Here is a 24,345-nt window from a genome sequence, read left to right on the forward strand (position 1 = left end):
GGTTGATAGAGAAATCTTTACCAAATAATCACAAACTCACTACAGAGACAAATATATTTGAAGTAACAACAGTAAAGGGAGGGAGAAGATCAAACGAACTATGTGCATTTTTACAAGATGAACGATGACATCCTAATCTGGAGAGAAAGAGTGAGAGTGAAGATCGAGACTCAGCAGCTTCAGGTTATCGCTGGTAAAGTACCAGTGGAATTTAGAATGACTAAGAAGTCAGAGAATTAATGGATCAAAACAGAGTAGACGGCAGCTATACGGTCTCAAATCCACAGAGCGAGCAACGGCAGCGTCCGCTCCTGCTGCCCCAGCCAGCCCCCACACATACACACCTGCCGCCTGCAGCCGTGTGAGAGGACACAGAGCCGGCTCTGCTGCAGGGGAGCCGCAGACTGATGACTCTGAGCAGCAGGAGAATTACAATGTAATATATTTCTCGCCTTTCCTCTGATGATCTGAATAAGTAGTTAAATTTGTTGCTAGTCGCTTTTCAGAAATAAAGTCGCTAAGATGTCTGAAAAGTCGCTAAACTAGCTAGAAAGTCGCCAAGTTGTGTGTGCGTCTCAGTCTCCGTCTCCCTCACGCCCGCCCTCGTATGTTTGTCATTGGTTGGCTTCAGCTGTCGATCCACAGCAAGCATGAAATAAGGTTTGTGGTTGGCTGGCCTTAGCGGTGCATTCAAGGGCAATCGTAAAAAAGATGTTTGTTGTGACTGCCAGAGCTGTACGTGCAGGGCGAGCGGGGTAATCTATATCGTTTATATCGTTGCTTTTTCGATATTAATATCTTGAATGTTCATATCTAGATATAGATACGATAACGATATATCATTCAGCCCTAGTTAGAAGACCCGTTTATATGGCGGACTAAACCTGACATAAGCATAAATAAATAAATGCATAAATTGATAAATAAATACATAAATAAATAAATGTTGAAATAAATGAATGAATAAATAAATGCATGAATAAATATATAAATAAATACAGGAATAAATAAATAAATAAATAAATAAATAAATGTATAAATAAATAAATGCATAAATAAATGAATAAATAAATAAATGCCTAAATAAATGTATAAATAAATAAAAGTTTAAATAAAAGAATTAATGCTTTTTATTTATTTCTACATTTCTGTTCACTTACATTTATTTATTTCTATATTTCTGTGTCCATATGTTAATGAGGAGGTAGGAGGTCCTAACCTCAGTCAAGAGCATGATTGGTCAAATCGGAGAGCCAGACAAAAGCAAACGATTCCTGATCCCAAGCCTTGCTCTCTGTAACGTTGTAAACCAGCTCCAGTTAGCTTAATGGCCTCGACCGGTGTGACAGGTTAACTGGCGTTCATTTTAACTTGCGAGGGTCCCAGATGTGCTGGTGGTGTGGTTTGAGAATCCTGTCTGGAGAGGGGTCCTCAGCCATGTCCGCTAACCAACTTTTGGATGATTTATGCTCTGTAGCGCTCGTCTAGCAGTGGTTTGCAGGTCGCAGCCCCGGCATCTCCGTGTGGATAGATGTGTTCAAGCCACGTCAAAATGAATACACATATACATGACTAAGAGCGATGAGCAGAATGTTTTTCCTGGTTAGCGGACATGGCTGAGGACCCCTCTCCAGACGGGATTCTCAAACCACACCACCAGCACACCTGGGACCCTCGCAAGTTAAAATGAACACCAGTAAAATTCATTACTAAACCAGAGCTACATGACCAAACGTCAACAACTGCAGCTAACAGTTAGCTGAGTGGGCTTGCTGATAGCCAGCAACATTTCTGTACAGTGTACAGGAATCACCGCCGCTAGTAAGGCAGAAGTAGTAGACCCTCATCGAGCACACTCCTGTAACCAATCATGCTCTTGACTGAGGTTAGGACCTCCTACTTCATTAACATAAGGACACAGAAATACAGAAATAAATACATGTAGGTGAACAGAAATGTAGAAATAAATAAAAAGCATTAATTCTTTTATTTATACTTTTATTTATTTATTTATGCATTTATTTATGCATTTATTTATGTATTCATTTATGTATGCATTTATTTATTTATTTACGCATTTATTTATTTATACATTTATTTATTTATTTCAGCATTTATTTATTTATTCGTTTATTTCAGCATTTATTTATTCATACATTTATTTATTTATTTCAGCATTTATTCATTCATTCATTTATTTCAGCATTTATTTATTTATTTATTTATGTATTTATTTATTTATTTATGCATTTATTCATTTATGTATACTTATGTCAGGTTTAGTCCTCCATACATTTACACGTGTAGAAAAAGTTGTAAACATTCACACCCCTACTATACAGTAGCACGGGAGAAGGGGGGCTGAAAATTCCCGAAGATCAAATTCCTTTTTTTACGGGTCAGCGGGCAGAGAAGACGTGTCTGCAAAGGTATGTTTTTGTCTACCCTAGGCATAGGCGAGTGGTCTGCCCTTAACTGGGCAAAGGAGGGACACACACAATCAGACATGGAAGGACAGACACACAGCAATGCACGTCCGAGTCACCAACTCCGAAACACAACCTCAGACAGCCACACAGTCACCCCACTCCATTCAGACCGCCTGAAGATCAAAGAGCTGAAATTCAAACACCTCCAAGACCTGAAGGAAGTCATCCCAAAGGATTTTCACAATTTGCTTCACTAGCTTAATGTAGGATGATAATGATTTAATCTGTGTTAAACTATGATCAGTTATATCAGTTATCAGTTGTCAGTTATTGATGTATTTTAAATATCTGCTGTTAATATTAGTCGGCTTATTATTACTATTATAATTGTTAAACTATGATCAGTTATATCAGTTGTCAGTTATTGATGTATTTTAAATATCTGCTGTTACTATTAGTAGGCCTATTATTACTATTATTATTGTTAAACTATGATCAGTTATATCAGTTATTGATGCATTTTAAATATCTGCTGTTACTATTAGTAGTCTTATTATTACTATTATTATTATTATACATGTTCATTTAAGTTTTAAAATGTATCTAATATAATACTTGAATTTAATGTTTTGGGGACCGCCATTAAATTGTATTTATTATTGTTTTACTGTCTCAAAGTTCAGCTGTTAGGCCTACTTCTAGACTATGCCTCTCTTGGCAATGCGCATGTAAAATATTTTTTATTTATGGGCCATCTACTGTCTACTTTGGATAACTCTGTTTTTCAGACAATAGTGAGTGAAAATAGTTAGGTAAGATGCATTTGAGTAGGTCTGTTTTGTTAAAAATTGATAGCTGTAATGCGTGGGGCAGAAGGAAGCCCGTGAGCCACGGAGGTAAGTTTACGTGCAGATTAATTTCCGCCTATTAAACAGGCTGGTCAGCTCATTGTTTTTTGTATTGCATTACTCATAGCTCTTAAACATTTAAAATAGCAGTAAGGAAGATGTATGTAACCGCAGTTGTTAGCTTTGGTTAACCAATAAAGCCTTTTCTGTTGTCAAAAGGCCCAACGCGACCGCCGACTTAGTTTGCATGCAGATTAATTTCCACCTATTAGACAGCCTAGTCAGCGTATCATTTTATTGTGGTATTGCATCACTCATAGTTCTTAAACCTTTAAAACAGCGTTTAGGAAGATGTATGTAACCACAATCATTAGCTTTGATTAGTTCTTGAAGCCCACTCTCTTGTCAAAAGGCCCAACGCGACCGCAGACTTTGATGAACACCGCTGGCAGCAGCGACGTCTGTGTCCATACCATTCTTATCAATGATAGCATTACCTCCTATCTCCCTGCGCCCAAGTCATAAACCTCGTATATCCGATTAAACATGATTTGGGGGAGATGTTGTGTTAATGTTGATACACAACAGTATATGATAGCAATATAAGGTATAATACGTACGGAAGCCCTAAACGGCCATGCATTCATATATTTTATTTCCTCCGTTTTCCCGTGATAACAAGTTAATTTCCTCCGTTTTCCCGAGATAACGGGATAATTTTCTCGAGATCTCGTGATAACGAAACTTTGTTTTACCCAGATAACGAGTTAATTTTCTCAGATTTCCCGAGATAACGGGATAATTTTCTCGAGATCTCGTGATAACAAAACTTTGTTTTCCTGAGATAACACACCTTCGGACACACCGTAAGAGCTTGTACCCTTTATCAGCCAGGTGCACAGTAAATCATTTCATCACGTTCAGCAAAAATCATGCAGTCACATCTCAAACACGCACACACACGATTCACAGGAACACAGATGTTCTCGGTTCACAGCGACACGCTTTCAAAATAAAAGTTCCGCATTTAGTGTCAAAAATAATAAATCAAATAATAACCTGGTTTCAAAGAATATCAGTTAACTAAATGAAAACAAGATGTTCTTATTAACAATTATCACATTAAAGGTCATTAACAGTCGTTACACTAACTGACTGACTCATTCACACACACACACGCACATACACACACACCTTTTTATATCGTTATCTCGGGAAAACAAAGTTTGGTTATCTCGAGATCTCGACAAAAATTATCCTGTTATCTCGGGAAAACAAATCAAATTATCTTGTTATCACGAGAAAAAAAGTTTCGTTATCTCGAGATCTCGAGAAAATTATCTCGTTATCTCGGGGAAACGGAGGAAATTAAATCGTCATCACGGGAAAACGGAGGAAATAAAATGTATGAATGAATGGCCGTTTAGGGCTTCCGTAAATAAGAACTTTAACGATAGAATGTTTACTAACTCAAAAAATATGCTGTTTTTTAAATTTCCTGAAAAACAATGGCTATGGAGATGCAAGGATTCTGCCCAACAGCGACGATATTTAAGACCTGACTAAATGTAATTTAAGACCCATGTGCAAAATATGGACGTATTTAAGACTTTTTAAGGCCTTAATTTTAGATATACGAATTTAAGACTTTTAAAGACTTTTTAAGAATGCGAGGACACCCTAACCCAACACTCTATGGAAGCAAATTTGTACCATAATTCAAATTAAAATGCATTTACAGAAATGCTTTTTCGTTTTCAGAATGTAGCTGCATTTTTTGACTCATAAATAAAATTAGTAATAAATCATCCAAATTGCATTTTCATTTTCTTCTTCAAGACTGCTCATTTTGTACCTTAATTCAAATGATAAAGAAAAGGACATTTAAGATTTAATATTCAAAAGATGGCCAAGCAAATAGGTACCAAAATTCAATTCGAAATGTCAAATTTGAAAATTAAAATGCATTAGCAGAAATGCTTTTTCATTTCAAAGTCAGAGCTGCATTTTTTGACTCATAAATAAAATTAGTAATAAATTATCCAGATTGCATTTTCATTTTTCTTCTTCAAAACTGCTCATTTTGTTACACAAAGACAAAGAAATCTGCTTTTTCGTTTTGAAGCCCTCCCCCCGCAAAAAAAGGTCCAAAATTCAATTTAAATTCGCATCCCAAGCAGCGCAGGAGAGTGACGTCAGCGGCCTCTCTTCTTCTTCAGCCCCCAGTCTGACCAACCGTGCTACGCTACGGGGTGGCGGTGTGCTTATTCGACACTGGAGCAAGAAAAGGGGCAAGAGGAGAGTGTGAAGGCTGTGTTAGTAGCATAGACTGTGATACATGTTTTCATAAACAGCGGGGAAATCACCACCATGTCCAGTTCTGTACTGCGGTCAAGCCAGCCATGGTTCGCGTTTGCTTGGTTAAATCAGCCCCACATTTTTTTTCCAGTGCGAAATTCTCTTATCATTTACGGTGATCGTAATGAAGCCGCTCTGAAGAGCTGCTGGCAGTGACGGTGGGTCAGACTGCAGACTCGCAGTCAGACCCATGAAACACACACGGTACTTTACAGTCAGTATTCCCGGTAATAAACTGAAGGTATCAGCGCTGGACCGTACGTCGACGTCGCCCCCATATTGGATGTGGCAGCTCAGCCCCGTGAACTAATACAAGTCAATGGAGTGAACTTTATAAAGCTTCTTCTACAAAGTGCTATAAGCCAGACAATTGGACTCGAGTCATAGAGACTCAAATTTGACGACTTGCAACTGGACTCGGACTTAAGGGTAAAAACTTGAGACTCGACTTGACTCGGAAGACATGACTTCAGACTCGACTCGACTTGAGACAAGCTGACTCGGACGACTTGTAGCATGTTGTTCTTTCAGGCTATGTTTTTTTTTCCATGGGATATCATTCTGAAATGACCGGCAGGGCGGTCGTGAGCGTCAACATTATGCCACTCACCAGAGCAGTCATGAACGCCACGCTATAGGTTCACACTTTTATTGATTGATTGATTGGAGACAGGCATGTGAAGCGAGAGCACAAGCACGCAAGCAGCCAAACACTCTGATCAGTATGCACGCACAGTGCGGTTGTTTCTAGCTAGCTAGCTAATAATGGCGACTGCCCCCGACCCTGATGTAGCCAGTTCTGCTGCAGTTCGCATATAAAAACTTCCACTCCGATGGAAAAAGGAGGAACGCTCAATGCAAGATATGCGACGCTAAAATCAACGACAAAGAGCGAACGACGTCAAACTTTATCCGCCACTTAAAGACAGCGCATGAAGCCAAGTAAGTGAAACCAAGCTAACACTATTCGAAGTGTGTGCGCGTGCATGTGTGTGTGTGTTGGTGATATGTCGGTCGATGGTGTTTTGAACATTGTTGCTAATAAGACAAACAATTTCACTCACCACTGTCGCGAACGTTGATATGGGCTACTGTGACTTGACTTGACAACCTTGTGACTCGACTCGACTTGACATAACCTTGTGACTCGACTTGACTTGACTTGCCCACAACAGAAAAACTTGAGACTTGCACCAAATGACTTGCTACTTGCTTCGGACTCGGATCGGAGGGACTCGTACAGTTGTCTGCTATAAGCTAATGTCTCTCTCTCTCCCACACCCACGCACCTGCAGCGGGTCACAAAATCACCGGCCGCTTTATAGCCTGGAGCCCCGCCTTTCCGAAACGCCGCTGTTCCGAACATAGACTTCAATTCATCGTAATGGCGGGGTTTCCCTTTTTTTCAAAGACCCCGCTATTCCGAAAAGTCTATGTGGCTGATTAACCGCAAAACAAGCCTACTTCATATTAATGAGACAACGCTCATTATGCTTCAGCTGGACAAATGGCTATGTTGAATTGAAATTACTTTATCATGCTAAATATCCGAAGTTGTATGAAAATTGCTCCAATGCGTTATACCGATCTTCGAGCATATTCAGACACAGCCTGATATGGGTTCTGAGCAAAGGAATGTCTGTTTTCTCTCCCGGTCTGTTGTCAGCAGGAGCGGGGGCTGCAGGCTCGCGCCTGGGTGAAGTGGGCTCAAGCCAGAGTTCAGCCGAGAGAGAAAACATGTGTATTTCTTTTGCTCTGTGGGAGATCTCCCACAACAGAGTGGATGAGAAACCAAGGAGGACAGATCTGCCCAGCAAACATCAGAACGTAGAGTGCAGCTTACTTTGTCTGTCACCTGGTTCAGCACCCTGGACAGCTGCCTGCGTAATTGGATGTGGGAATTTGATGCATTTGAAGCCGCGTCATTTGACTGTTTAGAAACATCATATATAGCCTAATAACATTGTTTCGAGTCGTAAACAGTTCTGTAAGTGGAAGAAATAAGAATCAATTAGGCTATTAGTGTTAGTCCTTTTTAAAGTTGTGTTACAGTCGCACAGCTGGAGACCGCCAACAAAGTTAGAGACAAGAGAGACAATGAATGATATCCCGCGAAATGATGTGCAGTCAATATGACCGCTTATGGCTGAAATAGGTAAAACAAATCATATTTTCCTTTCCTTTTGTGTAATTTATATAAAAACTTTTCTCAATTAAAATACAAACACTTTTAGAAAAATGGTTAGAAGTCTGTAATGTTTGCATTTCTTTACATCGCAGATTGATAACTTAATTGTGATAATGTTCAAAGTTATTATTATTATTATTATTATTTCACATAAACACACACACAGCAAGTATAATGGTACTGTGCTAGTTATTCTTTTCGTGGTTCTTGGTACTTGGAGCAATATTGTTGTTGTGGCATTCATGGCAATAAAGCGAATTTGAAATGAATTGAATTAATAAACCTTTAGATTCTTGCCTATAGACTGATAAGTGTTGTGTTTACAAATGAGCAATACATCCAGATTTCTTGAGATTTGTATTGTCAATGGGAATTTAAATTTAAATGTCAGGCGATGTTTTCTTCATGGAAATTATTTTTCGGGCAAACAATTATAAGAGAGAGAGGGAGCGCGGACGGGGGATCCGTTGTGTGACAGCGGAGCGGAGGGTCAGCAGCTGGATTTTGCACGCACGGTCAGTAGTATTAGTAGGTGTTTGAGGTTTATTACGTTTGCGGACATTATTACATTCAATGTAATAATGTAACAGCCTTTGCGTGCCCACAGTTTGCGTGTGTAGGCCCGTGGTCATGATAATCCGTCTATGGCTATAAGAGATGGATACACAATCAATTTCATGTAGTTTTTATTGAATCAAAAATACATAGGTAGCCTATTGTCTTCTCTTCTGCTTTTTTTTTTTTTTTTTTTTTTCCAAAGACAAACTGAGCAGCACTGCTCAATCCACTCAATCCGCTCCAGCTCCACCCGCCCGGCGCTCCTCCGAGTGCCGACAGGACTGCCAGCTCTCCGGCGCCCCGGAGCGTGGCTTCCCCGTGCACACCCCCTCCTGATCTGACTTTGTCCGTGTTACAATAAACACTCCATGCATCCAGCTACAGCCTCCTGTCCGCTTCTGGGTCTCACCTTTGCTAAAGACACCTAACATTAACAGATCAAAACAGAGTAAACGGCAGCTATCCGATATCAGATCCACGCTCCTGCCTGCCCCAGCCAGCCCCCACACACCGGCCTGTCGCCTGCGCAGCCGCGCGGGAGGGGACAGGAGAGACCTCGGCGCTGCTGCAGAGGAGCCGTGGACTGCGATGACTCTGAGCAGCATGTGAATTACAACAGAATCTATTTCTCGCCTTTCCCCCGATGATCTGAATAAGTCGCTAAATTTGTCGCTAGTCGCTTTTTCGAAATAATGTCGCTTAGAGGGTCTGAAAAGTCGCTAAGTCCAGCGAGACAGTTGGCAACACTGAAGAAGAGCGGCCGCTGACGTCACTCTCCTGCGCCGCTTGGGATTGCGAATTCAAATTGAATTTTGGACCTTTTTTGCGGGGGGAGGGCTTCAAAACGAAAAGCAGTTTTCTTTGTCTTTGTGTAACAAAATGAGCAGTTTTGAAGAAGAAAATGAAAATGCAATTTGGATGATTTATTACTAATTTTATTTATGAGTCAAAAAATGCAGCTCTGACTTTGAAATGAAAAAGCATTTCTGCTGATGCATTTTAATTTTCAAATTTGACATTTCGAATTGAATTTTGGTACCTATTTGCTTGGCCATCTTTTGAATATTAAATCTTAAATGTCCTTTTCTTTATCATTTGAATTAAGTTACAAAATGAGCAGTCTTGAAGAAGAAAATGAAAACGCATTTTGGATGATTTATTACTAATTTTATTTATGAGTCAAAAAATGCAGCTACATTCTGAAAATGAAAAAGCATTTCTGTAAATGCATTTTAATTTGAATTATGGTACAAATTTGCTTCCATAACACTCTTCCCTCCTGTGGCCGGTCAGGTTGAGTGGTTGAAAAATACCATAGATAGACAGAATTACTTTAATGATCCCAGACTGGGAAATTATTTATTGTCCATGTCCACTGCTCTTAATTCAAAACCAGCCCTTACATCTTCACTGCTGATTAATATATTTTTTTCATTAGTAAATACTTTGTAGAAAGCCTACCTCAGCTGGATTGCTTTCTACAACCATTTTAGTACATTCAAACAAATGGGCTCTCTGTTATCATTTATGATGCGATCCAGACAGGAGAGGTTTTCCCACTCCCAAGGAGAAACAGTTTTTAACAATACAAGCTAATGGTAGTTTATACTCTGGTAGTATTACTAAGGCCAAAAGGACAATTGACACACCAGTGTATATCCTTCTCTTGGAAAAATAGTCTCTAAAAATTATAAGTGTCTAAAGAAATCAATATCTGATGAATTAAATAGATGGTCTGCATTATCAATTCCCCTCTCTACACGTATATCAGTGGTTAAGTCCTATATACTTCCCAAGGTTAATTTCTATGCAAATATGCTACATTTACCCCCACCAGCTGGATTTTGGGAGAAGATACAGGGGCTGACATTTAAATTCATATGGCAAAATCAGCACCCAAGAATTAGTGGGTCTATGCTTCAGAAGAGTAGGTCCTCCGGAGGGCTCTCAGTACCTAATTTTGAAATGTATTTTCTATCCTTTGTGCTGAGATCTGTATCAAGGTGGTTTGACAAAAATGCAGACATACCTTGGGTGAACATAGAGAATCACACTGTATCCCCATATACGCTTAAAGATGTTCTATTCTCGGGCTTCTCCACAAAATTCTGTCAGAACAAATTTGGATCAATTATTGCAAACTCAATTCTAGTTTGGAATAACATAGCCAAATCAGTTAAATGGCACTTAGATTTTTAGAAATGATTTATTACTTATAGGTTGTAAACCAATCATTTTCTCCCCCTGAGTTCATAGTTTGTCGGATATGTATAATGAAGATTGTCTTAGGTCATTTCATGAACTTAGACAAATCTATAATTTGCCTGGCACCTCTTTCTTTTTCTATCTACAGTTGCGCACTGCAATGCGTACATACGGTGTCCAATGGAATCAAACCCTATCAATTCATCCCCTAATGCATCTCCTGAACACTTCAAAAGTTAAAAAAGGTTTTGTGTCTCGAATATATAATGAGTTACAAGGAAGACTATCTGGACCCACAGGCAATGTTCTTGTCTGGAATATAGATACTAAAGATTTTGGGCTCAGTATCAACAGGCAGAGAGTGTGGAGTAATATTCCACTAACATCCTGTAACTGTAATCATCAGTTAGGGAGGGGAGGGAGGAGGGAGAGGAGAGAAGGAGGAAAAAGAAAAGAAAATATATAAACAAACAAAAAAAACCTCATGAATGTGTCTATGTACTGCTGATGTTGTGTGTTTTGTTTTGTTTTGTTTATTTATCATTTCTTGTAACCGCCCATAACCAATGTCACCCCCCGAGATAAGGGTGCGGGTAATGGGTCTGGATGAATGGAGATGTAATGAAATAAAATGAAATTTAAAAACTGATCACAAAAAAAATTCTATCTGCACCAGCTCTGACTCAAGCAAATCGGACTTTGAGTCTGAGTTGTTCACTCAACATGTTACCGTCTCAAACAATGAAATGAGTAGACTGCTGAAGGAGGAGACTCATCATTGGTTGACCAACCGTAGCCACGCATGTCTCCTCTTTTCATAAAACCAACAGTAAACAACTCTTTCTTTGCTTCTTCAGCCGCGGGCTTTCCAGTTTCTATTTTAATTTGACAACCAAGTTTCGACGCCAACTGAGTTTATAACTTTGCTATTAGTTTTATATAACCTTGCGTATTTTCTCGAATGAAGAAGTAGAACAATAGAACTGAAGTAATATTTTCCCATCAACCAGCTCAGATCAAAATTGACAGTCTGTCTATACTACAATTAATGGGCTGCTTCCAGTGAGACATCTGCTGTCGGACCTCCACCGCCATGAAGAGACTTGGCAGAGCACTTAAATTGAACCACACTTCGGCTGTGTCCCAATTCAGGGGCAGCATCCTTCGGAGTGCGCATTTGAAATGCAATAACGTCACAACAACGCGCAAAGGCTGTCCCAAATCAACACTTCCCACAAATGCTGCCTGCTTTTCCCTCTTCCTGGAGGACACACGGCTACTATCCTTTAGGCTATAAATTGCCCAAGATTCATTGCGTGCCCAAAGAGAAGAAAGAAAGAAATAATGGCGACCTCAAGTGGCGCAAATCTTGCATTTAAATATAAGTATTGGGTCTATACTCGTTTTTTCTCATTTGATCATCAAACGCGATGTGTTAAATGTCAAGGGACGCGTTCAGAGGTTGACATATCTTATATCTTATTGTGACTGTGGAGATGTTCTAGACTCGTTTTACTTCATACACATAAATGGACCAAGATGAACAGATTTAGATCAGGCTGTGATCCCCATAAAGTTTAGTTAAACGTTTGTAATAACAGCTAAGTTTATGATTATCCTTATGATGATCATATATTTTTTTGCTGGATTAGAACCCTTTTGTCTGTTGATGTAACACAAAACATCTTTTACATTTCATTGTGTTTTTTTTAGGGAGCAAACAGAGAACTTCATCACTGTCCGAGGTCAGAACCAACATTTGTTCACAGGGCAAAACATTCCGCCGCGGCTGGATGGAAGTAAGGCAATAATAAATCCTGATGTCACTTTTTGAAAATCTTCGCATCTCTGTGTTAATGTGGACTTGTGTTTACTTTTCCTTTTGCTTCTCTCTGTGTTCAGAACAGTTCTGGAAACAATGGGCCTGCAGGAGAAGGTCGAGCCCAGCAGGCCAGAAACAAGTGGGACCATTTAAAGAACAAGTACAAAGTAGCTGCAGGTCTGAATGATGATGTGGAAACTAAATTATCTTTGTTTTACCCATGCAAGTTAATACATAATTTGCTGAAAATTGCTGACGTGATTGATTTCCACAGCCTTAGGATTGCTAATATCCAGGGACAGGAGAGAGGGTCAGGGGGAGGCCCAGCGCTGCTACTGGGTCCTGGTTTGTCCGCATGGATGAGGTCTTAGGACAGAGGCCTTCCACTGCCTCCATCCCTGAGGACACACCAGGGCCAAGTGACCAGGAGGAGGAAGATGACGACAATGATGAGGAGGAGAGCCAGCCAAGACCAAGGAGGAAGAGGAGGAGGGAAGATGAAGGATGACATGAGGCTGCTGAGCGGATGGAGTGGCTCTTCTCTGCTCCAGAGGACAATCATTACATTATTTCTGTTGGTATTTAGTTGTGTATGTATGAGTTCTTTTTGAATTATTTGTTCGTAAGTGTTCATTTGATATAATTCATGAAATAAAATATTGTTCTATTGTTACACGGTATCCATTTCATTCTGTATTTACAGCTTAAGTACAATTTATAACAGCAAACAGCATCAGGTGCTACTTTTCAGGGACAACAAGGGATTGAATGTTTTCTTTTATAATGAAGGTCTTAACATTTACAACTATTTACAAAATTACAGCATAAATAACTATATGCAGAGTATTATTAACTATTAACAAAAACAATAATTATTAAAAACAATATTAAAAGAGTTTCAGATGATGTACAGTAACAGGCTGAGCAGGACTCCCTGGCAGTGCTGCTGGGCTGGATATGATGCCACAATAAAGACCCTGGTGTCAGTAGGACATCAACTGGGTTGGCAGTTCTGACTCGATCAACGGCTGCAATGTCATTAAGAATTTCTTGAGAAAGAGGTCATTTCATAACACAATTATAATTATAATAAATCATTACAACAAACGAACCTATCTACCAAACACTTTAAATAGGAATAAAGCCTTTAAAATCCAAATAAAACCATATGTGGCGATCAACAGTTTATATGCCAGCATTAACGTAATGTATCGGTATGTTAATTACCCCAAACTGTTAGCTAGCTAATAATGATAATAATGAAAACGTTACTGTGGGTTCAATAACAGATTTACCTCTCCACGGTCATACCTGAGATTAACCAGCTGGTTCTCCTCTTCCTCCACATGGAGGAGGCTTAATAAGAAAATCAGGAATTCCAGTAGCTCAAACATATTTGACAGTCAAACTTTACTCTTCTTGTCACTTTCACAGACCTGGGCTGCATAAATCGTGACGTACGGGTAAGGACGGGAACATCTGATGACCGAACCAGGAAATGCTCCGAAGGCTAGACCGTCCCATTTAACAACGGCTGACGCGGCCTGCTGGTCTCTCCGAAGGACCCATCCTTTGCGGGCAGCGAAGGTTGGGTCCTTGAAGGATGCTGCCCCTGAATAGAGCTGAACAGTGAGGTTCCAGAAGTGAAAATGCCATTCATATTCTGCATAGAGATTTTGATTATTGGCCATAATGTCGTAACCACCCAAAGTAGAGTTACCAGGAGCTATCAGATTGTGAAACGGTGGTATATGATCCTGTAGAAGCCACAAGTCCGTATGATATCAATCTTGTTTTAAGAAAAACACGTTTTATTCGCGATGTCATGGAAAAGTACTACACTACCCACAATCCCATAGAGTAACAGCGACGTCTCTGATTGGTGGAGCTCGCTGTTACCATGGAAATGTTAACCAAACCCGCAAATTTCATGTTCGCTAGCTACCACTGAACTCTACTATCATTTACCACAGAGCTACCATGATTTCATTTTCTGAATTACTGCGTTTTTTTAGAGATGAGAAGAAAAGTGTTGAAAGGGGTGAAAATCACTACAAGTCAGGGCTTGTACTGGAGTGTAGTGTTTGTGAAGGCCAGCTTGTGGGTTCTGTCAGGGCCAATATGAAAGACAAGAGGTACAGGGTTGTGGTGAGTTTTGCAGGCTGTCTTGTTAGCTAAAGTAGCTAACATGAGTCTACATGAAACTACATGAGTCGTACTAATCATGTTGTTATCATGCAGCTGTGAATAAAAGAAAAAAATACAATTATATAGTATGGCAAATTACATGTCTAGCTACCAAGTTAATGCTGATAACAAAAACTTATGGAAAGTTAGAAAAGGGAGAGAAAAATAATAAGAAAAGTACACTTAATATAAAAACTAGTATAGTATGCTTTTATAATATAAACAATAAGAGAAGTAATTAGGAAGAACAGTATGCCCCCTTCTCAATATTCATGTTCACACTACATACACTTTATTGCCCTTTCTATCAAGAGGTAACTGTGGGTATGCACATTTTATTGATTATGTATTAATTATTGTATTCTTTTGTAAGTCAAATCACATCAAATGCTACTCATTGTGTTGAAGTAGCTGTGAGTGGGATTTTTTAAAAAGCCTTTCTCTTCCTCTTTACAGGTGTGCACCAGTGACTCTGGAGTCATCAACTCAACCTCCTGTGATTTTCCCCGTGGGATGTACAAGTGCAGCCACTCTGCTGCTTGCAGTAACCCCGGATGACTGCAAGTGGCTGCTCAGTCAATTCCAGGGCCGTTTCACTGGGATTTCCTGGCTGCTCACTCCTGAGCCTGAAATCCCGCAGGAACCTCTGCTCCACTTCTCCTCTGACTACATCATAGCCACCCACAAAACCTGGGTAATGATGGCATCATTGCAGCTATGAAGATGTCAGTGGAGCAGCTAATGGCCATCCAGACAGCAACAGTGGGGCAGAAGGACAACCACCTCTGGCACGCTCTAAGGAAAGGTCGGCTATCAGCTAGCAACTTTGGAAGTGTGCTGATGGCAAAGCGTGTCACCCCTTCCCTCATTTCCAAGCTGTGTGTGAATCAGGACCTGCATGGAGTACAGGCTGTACAGTGGGGTATAGCCAATGAGCAGGAAGAAGCCACAGGCATGAAGGTCAGAGGGTCTGGTTTGTGGCTGGCTGACTCTGGGATCCTGGGTGCCTCCCCTGATGGTCTGGTGGGTGACACAGACATCATTGAGGTGAAGTGCCCATTCCAGTGGAGGGACCATACTGTCGAGGAAGCTGTGCAGGAGAAGTCCTTCTACCTTTATCTGGAGGAAGGTGGCGCCTACCGCCTGAAGGAAGATCACCACTACTGGCACCAAGTGCAGGGGCAGCTTCACCTCTCTGGGAAGACCACCTGCTACTTCACCATCTGGACACCCAAGCAGTGTGTTATCATACCCATCTCCCGTGATGACTTATGGCAGCCTAATTTGGGGATCTTGGAGCCGTTCTACAGGGATCACATGCTTCCACAGCTTGTGTAGGACTGTGAATGGACTAAACCATTGTTTGTAAATAGTTTATAATAGTTAATCATATCTGAGATCAGTTCACCTTTGTTCCTCCTTGAGGCTTTTCTACATTGTTCAATTTTTATTTTTTCTACAGCTCAATCTATGATCATCCTGCAGTTGCAATACATCTGGAACGAAGAGGGTAAGCTTGAAAGGTTTTTCTCCCGATTTGGCACAGCGGTCATGATGTCCTTGAACCACAACTCATGGAGAACATAGATGAATGTAAGTACAACATTTGTCACACAAGTGGAGCTACACTGGAAGAGCTGAGCCAGATGCAAGTTGGTGTAGTTATGACGGAGCTTCCTGAGAGTCTATTTTTCTACCTTCCAGCCAGCATAATAAACAATGGACTCTTTAAATCTCCTTGTATAACCAACGAAGATGTTGAAGATGCTTCTGTCTGGGAGGCCAGTTTCCATTCTAGGGACCTTCTCATCACGTGTTGATGCAGAGTACCTGAATCGTTGACATTTGGGTGTCGGCACACTCTCCTCCGCAGGCAGACTGCCCTCCACGGGCAGACTCTCCTCCATGGGCAGACTGCCCTCCACGAACAGACTCTCCTCCACTGGCGGACTCTCCTCCATGGGCAGACTGCCCTCCACGAGCAGACTCTCCTCCACTGGCGGACTGCCCACCACGAACAGACTCTCCTCCACTGGCGGACTCTCCTCCACGGGCAGACTACCCTCCACGAGCAGACTCTCCTCCACTGGCGGACTGCCCACCATGAACAGACTCTCCTCCACTGGTGGACTGCCCACCATGAACAGACTCTCCTCCACTGGTGGACTCTCCTCCACGGGCAGACTGCCCTCCACGAGCAGACTCTCCTCCACTGGCGGACTGCCCACCACGAACAGACTCTCCTCCACTGGCGGACTGCCCACCACGAACAGACTCTCCTCCACTGGCGGACTGCCCACCACGAACAGACTCTCCTCCACTGGCAGACTGCCCTCCATGAGCAGACTCTCCTCCACTGGCAGACTCCCATCCACAGGTGGTCTGATAGAAGAAAATAATAATTTTACATCTGGTGTTATATACAGGGGGTAGGCATGATATAGTTAACATATATTTTTATAAATACAATTATATAGTATAGCAAATTACTTATCTAGCTACCAAGTTAATGTTGATAACAGCAGACTTGTGGAAAGTTAGCGAGTTGTTAGAGCTATAGATGAAATGTCCATGATGAAAAATATGACTAATTGTTATCAGTGCTTATAGTAATTTGGGTAGTATAAGGGCTAAGAATAAATAATGTTTAATGAATATGTAACTGGCAAATGTTTTTATGGCAACCTTAATAACACGAATAGGACAATAAATATACTGTAACTTAACGTTAATTAAATTACGAAATAACGGTACTAGCTAACGTACCTAGCTAGCTGCTTATCCTATGCAGCTGTGACTAACTCATGTAAAATTAGCATAACGTTAACTACGTAAATGTAACTGGATCAAGAATTCACATTTATTAAAAATGAATAACGCTAACGTTGTTACCTTATATATCTGATCCAATGCTTCCTCGCCGACACACTGGTGGGGAAACGGTGGAACCGGCATTGATGGCGCTGACTGCAGTCAGGAACACTGTACCATGTCGATGAAAAACTATGCACTAAACTAACGTTATACTATACTATACACTAACAGTTATATGAAACACTATATATACACACACAAACAACTACAATATATTACAACACTATTATTAACAATATAAACACTATAATAATGACAAAGGTTAAGCTAAAGAAGAAGCGCACTAAACTATCGTTGGGTTGGAAGTCGTTGGAAGGGATGAGCAGAAGAGTGTTGAAAGGGTTCACCCGCGGGTTCGGTAAACATTTCTATGGTAACAGCGAGCTCCACCAATCAGAGATGTCGCTGTTACATTCGCGATGGTTTATGGGATGAGTAGCTCCTTTACTCTTAAGACAAATATGTACACAGTCTTGTACCTTTGCTTTTTTCTCAGTTTTCCAAAAAAGTTTTTGCGCCAAATTAAATGTTTTATGGTCACGATTCATCTCCTAGCTGATTGGCTTGGTTCCAGGCCTAAAACTCTTCATATAAGGATTTTATGAAACGTCAATGGAGTAAATGAATGGCAAATTCACTTCCGGAACCGCAGCCGTTAAAAAAGTGGGCGGTCACTGTTGAGCTCTATTGGGACACAGCTAGCGTTTCTGGGACCAGAACACCCAGAGTTCACCGTGAGGGGGTTCCATCCATCGCATCCAGTGCTTTGGTTATGACCAAGTTCTCAGCTCCGGACTGGCTAATCCACCCTCATAGCGGCTCATGACTTGGTTGATGTCAAAATAATATAATAATAATTATTTATATTATTTATGTTCAATTATCTATTGTTATTATAACTTATTTTCCTTCAGTATTAGTTATTAGAATCCATAGTGGACAGATTATTTCCTTCACCATTCCCCTTTTCGCCATTCAATTCATTATCATAATTTTGACTGCTCTTATACGGTTAATATTCATGTCTGGTAACCATTTCATTTACTCATTTGTGTTGATATTAAGTTCCATCCATCCATCCATTATCGTCCGCTTATCCGGGGCCGGGTCACGGGGGCAGCTGCCTGAGCAGGGACGCCCAGACTTCCCTCTCCCCGGACACTGCCTCCAGCTCTTCCGGGAGGATCCCAAGGCGTTCCCAGGCCAGCTGAGTGATATAGTCACACCAGCGTGTCCTGGGTCTTCCCCAGGGTCTCCTCCCGGCGGGACATGCCAGGAACACCTCCCGAGGGAGGCGTCCTGTGGGCATCCGAAACAGATGCCCGAGCCACCTCAGCTGGCTCCTCTCGATGTGGAGGAGCAGTGGCTCTACTCCGAGCTCCTCCCGGGTGACAGAGCTCTTCACTCTATCTCTAAGGGAGCGCCCTGCCACCCTGCGGAGGAAACTCATTTCGGCCGCTTGTATCTGGGATCTTATTCTTTCGGTCATGACCCAAAGTTCATGGCCATAGGTGAGGGTCGGAACGTAGATTGACTGGTAAATCGAGAGCTTCGCCTTTCGGCTCAGCTCTCTCTTTACCACGACAGACCGATACAACGACCGCATTACTGCGGCCGCTGCACCGATCCGCCTGTAAATCTCACGCTCCATCCTTCCCTCACTCGTGAACAAGACCCCAAGATACTTAAACTCCTCCACTTGAGGCAGGAACTCTCCTCCCACCTGGAGGGAGCAAGCCACCTTTTTCCGGTCGAGAACCATGGCCTCGGATTTGGAGGTGCTGATTCTCATCCCAGCCGCTTCACACTCGGCTGCAAACCGCCCCAGGACATGCTGGAGGTCCTGGCTCGAAGGAGCCAACAAGACCACATCATCCGCGAAAAGCAGAGATGAGATCCAGTGGCTCCCGAACCAGATCCCCTCCGGCCCGTGGCTGCGCCTAGAAATTCTGTCCATAAAAATAATGAACAGAACCGGTGACAAAGGGCAGCCCTGCCGGAGTCCAACATGCACTGGGAGCAGGTCTGACTTACTGCCGGCAATGCGAACCAAGCTCCTGCTCCGGTCGTACAGGGACCGTATTGATATTAAGTTAATAAACAGATTTATTTTGACCCAGTCATTGTTCTGGGTACAGAACGGAGATCTATTTTATCAAGAATTCACACTTAGGATGTTTTACTGATAACTTGAGAAATTATTGATTTGATTTAAATTTACCTCTTCGGAGGTGGTGCCCATAAAGCAAGTGCAGTAGTATTGAAATTCTGCTACATGTTTCAGCGATAAAGTAAAAAAAAATAAATCAATTAACAAATAAAAATTTAGTGAAAGTTGAATGCTTTACTGCCTGACATTATCCTTTTGGACACAGTGTTAATACTTTCACTAGCTGTGGGATGGAGCCAGGTCTCTGTCAAGATGTGGGCACAACAGTCTCTGACTTCCATTTTAGGAGTTAGCATCCATTTTATTATTCTGTAACTGGACAGCCAGGAGTAGGCTGGGTAGTGAGAAAGCTTTAGGTCCAAACCTATCCTGGCTTTCTTCCTGGGGCTGGGCAGGTGTTGTGGACAGTGATTGTCTCAAGGTGTGCTTTGATTTCAAACAAAAATTTTAATGTAAAAATGTAAAAGATTGAGGTTTTATAGAGGCTTTTGTCCATGGTTATGCAATTTTTGTTTATTTGAATTGCTTATTTAGTTATATTTTACTCTGTTCATATGTTTTTAAAACCTGTCACGAAAAAAATAGGATTTTAAAAATCTTTCTGTGGTTTATCTTCCGATTTTTGTCTGAGACTGTAGGTAGTATTTTACTGTCAGTCACAGAGGGGTCAAGGTTCAGAGTCCATCCTGTGTGATTATGGGTTGTTTGAGGTAGGGTTTTTGTCCACAGATTGCCTGTGTGACTCGAGTCGGACAGAGACAGACCCTGGTCCAGCTCAGCAGACAGAACTCCCAGAAGCAGCACTAAAGGGATGGCCAAACAGGGTAAGTTTAGTCTAATCATGCTCATCAACACATATTAGAAGACCATTTTCTCCCCTTCAGAGAGCAGGTAGAGTCTGGGGAGTAATTCTAAGCAGATGAGTAACCTAAATATATATCTGATATACTGTATGTGCTCTGAATGTGTATGCTCTGTAAATTAGATTATGTCTATGTTAGTGACTGTTTATTCAAGCTTCACAATACCTGACAACAATGAAAGTTGAATTCGGGTTCAATTTACAAGATTTTTCATCAGTACATAGAATTGTCATCAGTGATCGAAGCATGGAACTCCTGTTATATGATACCATTTGGTCATTACGGGTTATATATGGGATACTGGTAAAGTTCCACACTTTGATGACAAAGAGAGCTCACCAGGCAAAGCTAGAGGTAACAGAGGTAATGTCATGCTAATTTTCAGGTTCATACTTTTATTTGGGGGTAGGGTTAGTAGTAGAATAGGCTTACATACTTGAATTTTCTAAGAACACATTCTTTTTCTCATATGGTGTATTGCTGCAGCATTTTCTTATTTCTTTTCATACAACAGTATTGTGTTAAACTGGGACAAAGTGGGAGTTTGAAATTATAACCAGGTGTTGAATGTTAGTTATTATTCCTAAAGGGGTGGGTAGAGCCTCTTAGTTTGAAGATTAAGGGCCACTGACCTAGCTGCTGTATTTGACAAGATGTAGGCCTTTCAGACAGAAAACAACAATGGAATCCTATTTACTGCACAAAGTTGCTTTGATTGTACAGAGTGGGAGGTATCTGAATGTCCAAAATATAGACAGATGTATGGAAGTAGTCACATCCTATATTAATATCTGCGTAGAGAGCAATTCCCACAAAACAAACACAAATACATGCATCTAATAAACCTTGTGCTCCAGCCAATATAATAAAGCTTCTGATTGTAAAAGAACTGGCATTAACTATAAATGAACGACAGTTGTAGGGGTGGGAAAAATAATCGATTCTTAGATGAATCGCGATTCGGACGTGGAAGATTCCGAATCGATTCACAAAGGTCAAAAATTGATTTACACGTTAATTGACAATGTAATGTTGACAGAATGCAAGAGGCGGAACTCGGAAGTGCGAAAGTGCAGTGCCTGGACAGTCGACGGCGTGCACACAACAAAAAACATGGGATGTGTCGTGAATGTCTGTACACACAAACAACTCATGGATGGAACAGTCTGAGGCATTTGTTCATGCCGAGTGGCTTTGAGAACAGCGTGGAGACCGCTGTTAGCTGTTGGCTGTTGGCTGTTAGCTGTGGCTTTGAGTGCACAGCGTCCAGGTTAACTTGTGACAGCTGTAACTATCAGGTATTTCTGTCATCCCGCACTGCGTGCAAATGGTTACTTAAAGCCACCGTTCCCAGCCGCATACATCGTTATTAAGCTGAATCCAAGTCGATGTGAAATTGTACACTGTCATTCAGCCCGCACAGTATGTTGAAATCCAGCCCGAATGCAGCGTGAGGTCAGTCTGCTTTGGCAATGTGTGAGATGTCCAGATCAACCTGTGATACAAACACCTGTATCGACCGTAGACCAGCTGCAGCTGTATTAATGTACTACCTGTATGCTGCTACAGGAACACTTTTCTTTTCCTTTTGGTTCTTTGCAAAGCTGGATGTTTGCTAGCAAATGTAACCTTCCAGTTGACTGGCCACATTTCTTTCATTTGTTTTAATAATTAAATATATTGGAAGTAAATGAAGTATGGATCATTATAAATTCTTTGCTTTGAAAGTACCAAGTAGTCACACAGTGAGAAAAAAGTAGGAAGTGATTAGCAAACTCAGATTTAATTATTATTATTTTTTTTAAATCATGCATGGAAATAATAAATAAAAAGATTGCTGCATCAAGATGCATCAAGAATCGGTTTAGAATCGAAACGTTGACCTCTGAATCGGAATCGAATCGAATCATCAGGTGCCAAGTGATTCCCACCCCTAGACAGTTGCACAAAAAAAGGAATTCTAAGAGAAATACAATCGTGAATAAACCAAGTAAAGATGGACAATGAAGCTAAAGAAGAAAGAGATAAAGAAAATTGACCTGAAGTCACCATCTCTGCACAAATGGTAGATTTTCCACGTTTGATTGGAACACTGGAGGAAGTACGATGCACCCTCTCCAAAGGGAATTTTAGAAAATCCATTATAATGCAGTGTGTGGCAGAGGAGCATTCTGTTTATATACTTCATTCTTCACATCTGAGTTAAACCTGAGTGTCTTCAAAGTATGTTATTAATTGCTTTTGCAGCAACCTATTTTCTCCACTGGGTTGACTAGTATCACTCTCTCACACTTTGTCTTTACATGCTTCAATGCACATGAACTATACTTTCACCCTCGTGCTTCTGTAGTTCTGTCAGCTCTCTGTTGTCAGCCTGTTGTGTCCAGTGTGGGATGTACTTTAGGATTTATTGCAGCTTCAAGGTACTTTCAGGTTACCTGACAATGTTGCTCTGCAGCTGATCACTCTGCTGCTGTTCGTCATGAGCCTGAAGCCTTAAGGCCTCCTGTTCCTCCTCTGACTGCTGACTCAGACCATCCATTAGCCACTGCTCCCTCAGGGATTTCTTCTGTCAAAAAAACACCCCAACATACAGGAACCACAGTTTCAGCTTTCAACAGTGTTTAGAGTTCTATACATGTATTTTGAGTCATGTTTATGTTATGTCTTTCCTGTTACCCCTCAGCCTCAATGCCAATCTGTTTCCAAAAACTCTGCACAATTCCTGACTACATCATTCCCCACCTCTCCCCAGATTACTCAAATTTCTATCCTTCATTAAGAATAACACTTCAGTACACTGTAAGGGCAGAGTTCCACAGTTTGAATGATCATATTAATTTATAAAGGTTAAAAACTTTAATCATGTGTCACCATATAAATGGTGATACATCTCCCTTAGTTCTTCTTTCAGCGTGTTTTAATGACATTTCTCTAAACTCAGACTTCTTACCTTTCCAGTTCTACCCTTTAATTGGCAGAGGTTCGAACTGCAGCTGTAGGAAGGCTGCAATCTCTATCAGGGGCTATAAATAACTGAAAATGTTCCTTTAACCCTAGCCTTTAAAAATGTACATCAATCTAACTTAAAGCTGTAAAGGACAGAACACTTTGTCACAAGTGCTTTGATACTCATATTATAGTTATATGTATCTATAATAAAGAGTATGGAGTCACTTCAATTGGACTGCAAGCACACACTCTCCCTCTTATTCACACACACACACAAACCCACACACAGACACATGCGCGCGCGCACACACACGCACACACACACACACACACACACACACACACACACACACACACACACACACACACACACACACACACACACACACACACAAATACCCTACATCTACCCTACATCATAATGTGTATGATTTAAAAAGAACATGTCAGACATCCACAGACATGGATAGAATTTCTCTAGAGGTCACCTTAAAAACATAAATGGAGCTCTATTCTGTTGGTTCTGCTTATTTTGTTGGTAACTGTTGTGTGATCTAATGCACTGCAATACACACCACCAGTAACTGCAACATCAGTAACACATGCAGAAACACATGCTTGTTGGATCAACACCTCCTTGCTGTCAGTTAATATTGGATTCTTTCTGCTCCCTGCTGGTCATTTAACTGCTTAATACAGCTTTAAAGACTTAGGTTGAAACATTGTAGTTCCTGTGGGCAATTTGGAGCATTTTACTGTCCCCCTTGCTCTTCTTTTACTGAAAATATTCAGTCCACATGTCTGTTTATACTCAGAAACAAGGATTGTGGGCCAGAAGAGATTGCTTTAGAGTGAATAAAGCTGTTTGTAGAATTAGAAAAATATTAGATA

At 41.0% G+C, this 24,345-nt stretch overlaps 2 protein-coding genes and 1 long non-coding RNA gene across 5 annotated transcripts in view; 1 reads left to right on the forward strand and 2 right to left on the reverse strand.

The window, feature by feature from the left end:
• The window catches only part of palmdb (palmdelphin b), a 142,024-nt gene that overhangs the window by 81,849 nt on the left and 35,830 nt on the right, over positions 1 to 24,345 (reverse strand). For all 3 annotated transcript variants that reach the window (XM_030398288.1, XM_030398289.1, XM_030398294.1), the window contains exon 4: positions 22,941 to 23,071. In XM_030398288.1, the coding sequence (XP_030254148.1) occupies positions 22,941 to 23,071 (131 nt within the window). The remainder of the gene's footprint in view (positions 1 to 22,940; positions 23,072 to 24,345) is intronic.
• LOC115570057 (uncharacterized) lies at positions 12,289 to 12,958 on the forward strand. Its single transcript, XR_003981693.1, has 3 exons — positions 12,289 to 12,385; positions 12,494 to 12,585; positions 12,689 to 12,958. It is a non-coding gene; the product is annotated as an uncharacterized LOC115570057 (long non-coding RNA).
• On the reverse strand, positions 15,132 to 17,906 carry LOC115570050 (fibrous sheath CABYR-binding protein-like). The gene has a single exon (XM_030398301.1). The coding sequence runs from the start codon at positions 16,932 to 16,934 to the stop codon at positions 16,281 to 16,283; it is 654 nt and encodes a 217-aa protein (XP_030254161.1). The 5' UTR covers positions 16,935 to 17,906; the 3' UTR covers positions 15,132 to 16,280.

Source organism: Sparus aurata, chromosome 19 (genome assembly GCF_900880675.1).
Source record: "Sparus aurata chromosome 19, fSpaAur1.1, whole genome shotgun sequence".
Classification (NCBI taxonomy): Eukaryota; Metazoa; Chordata; class Actinopteri; order Spariformes; family Sparidae; genus Sparus; species Sparus aurata.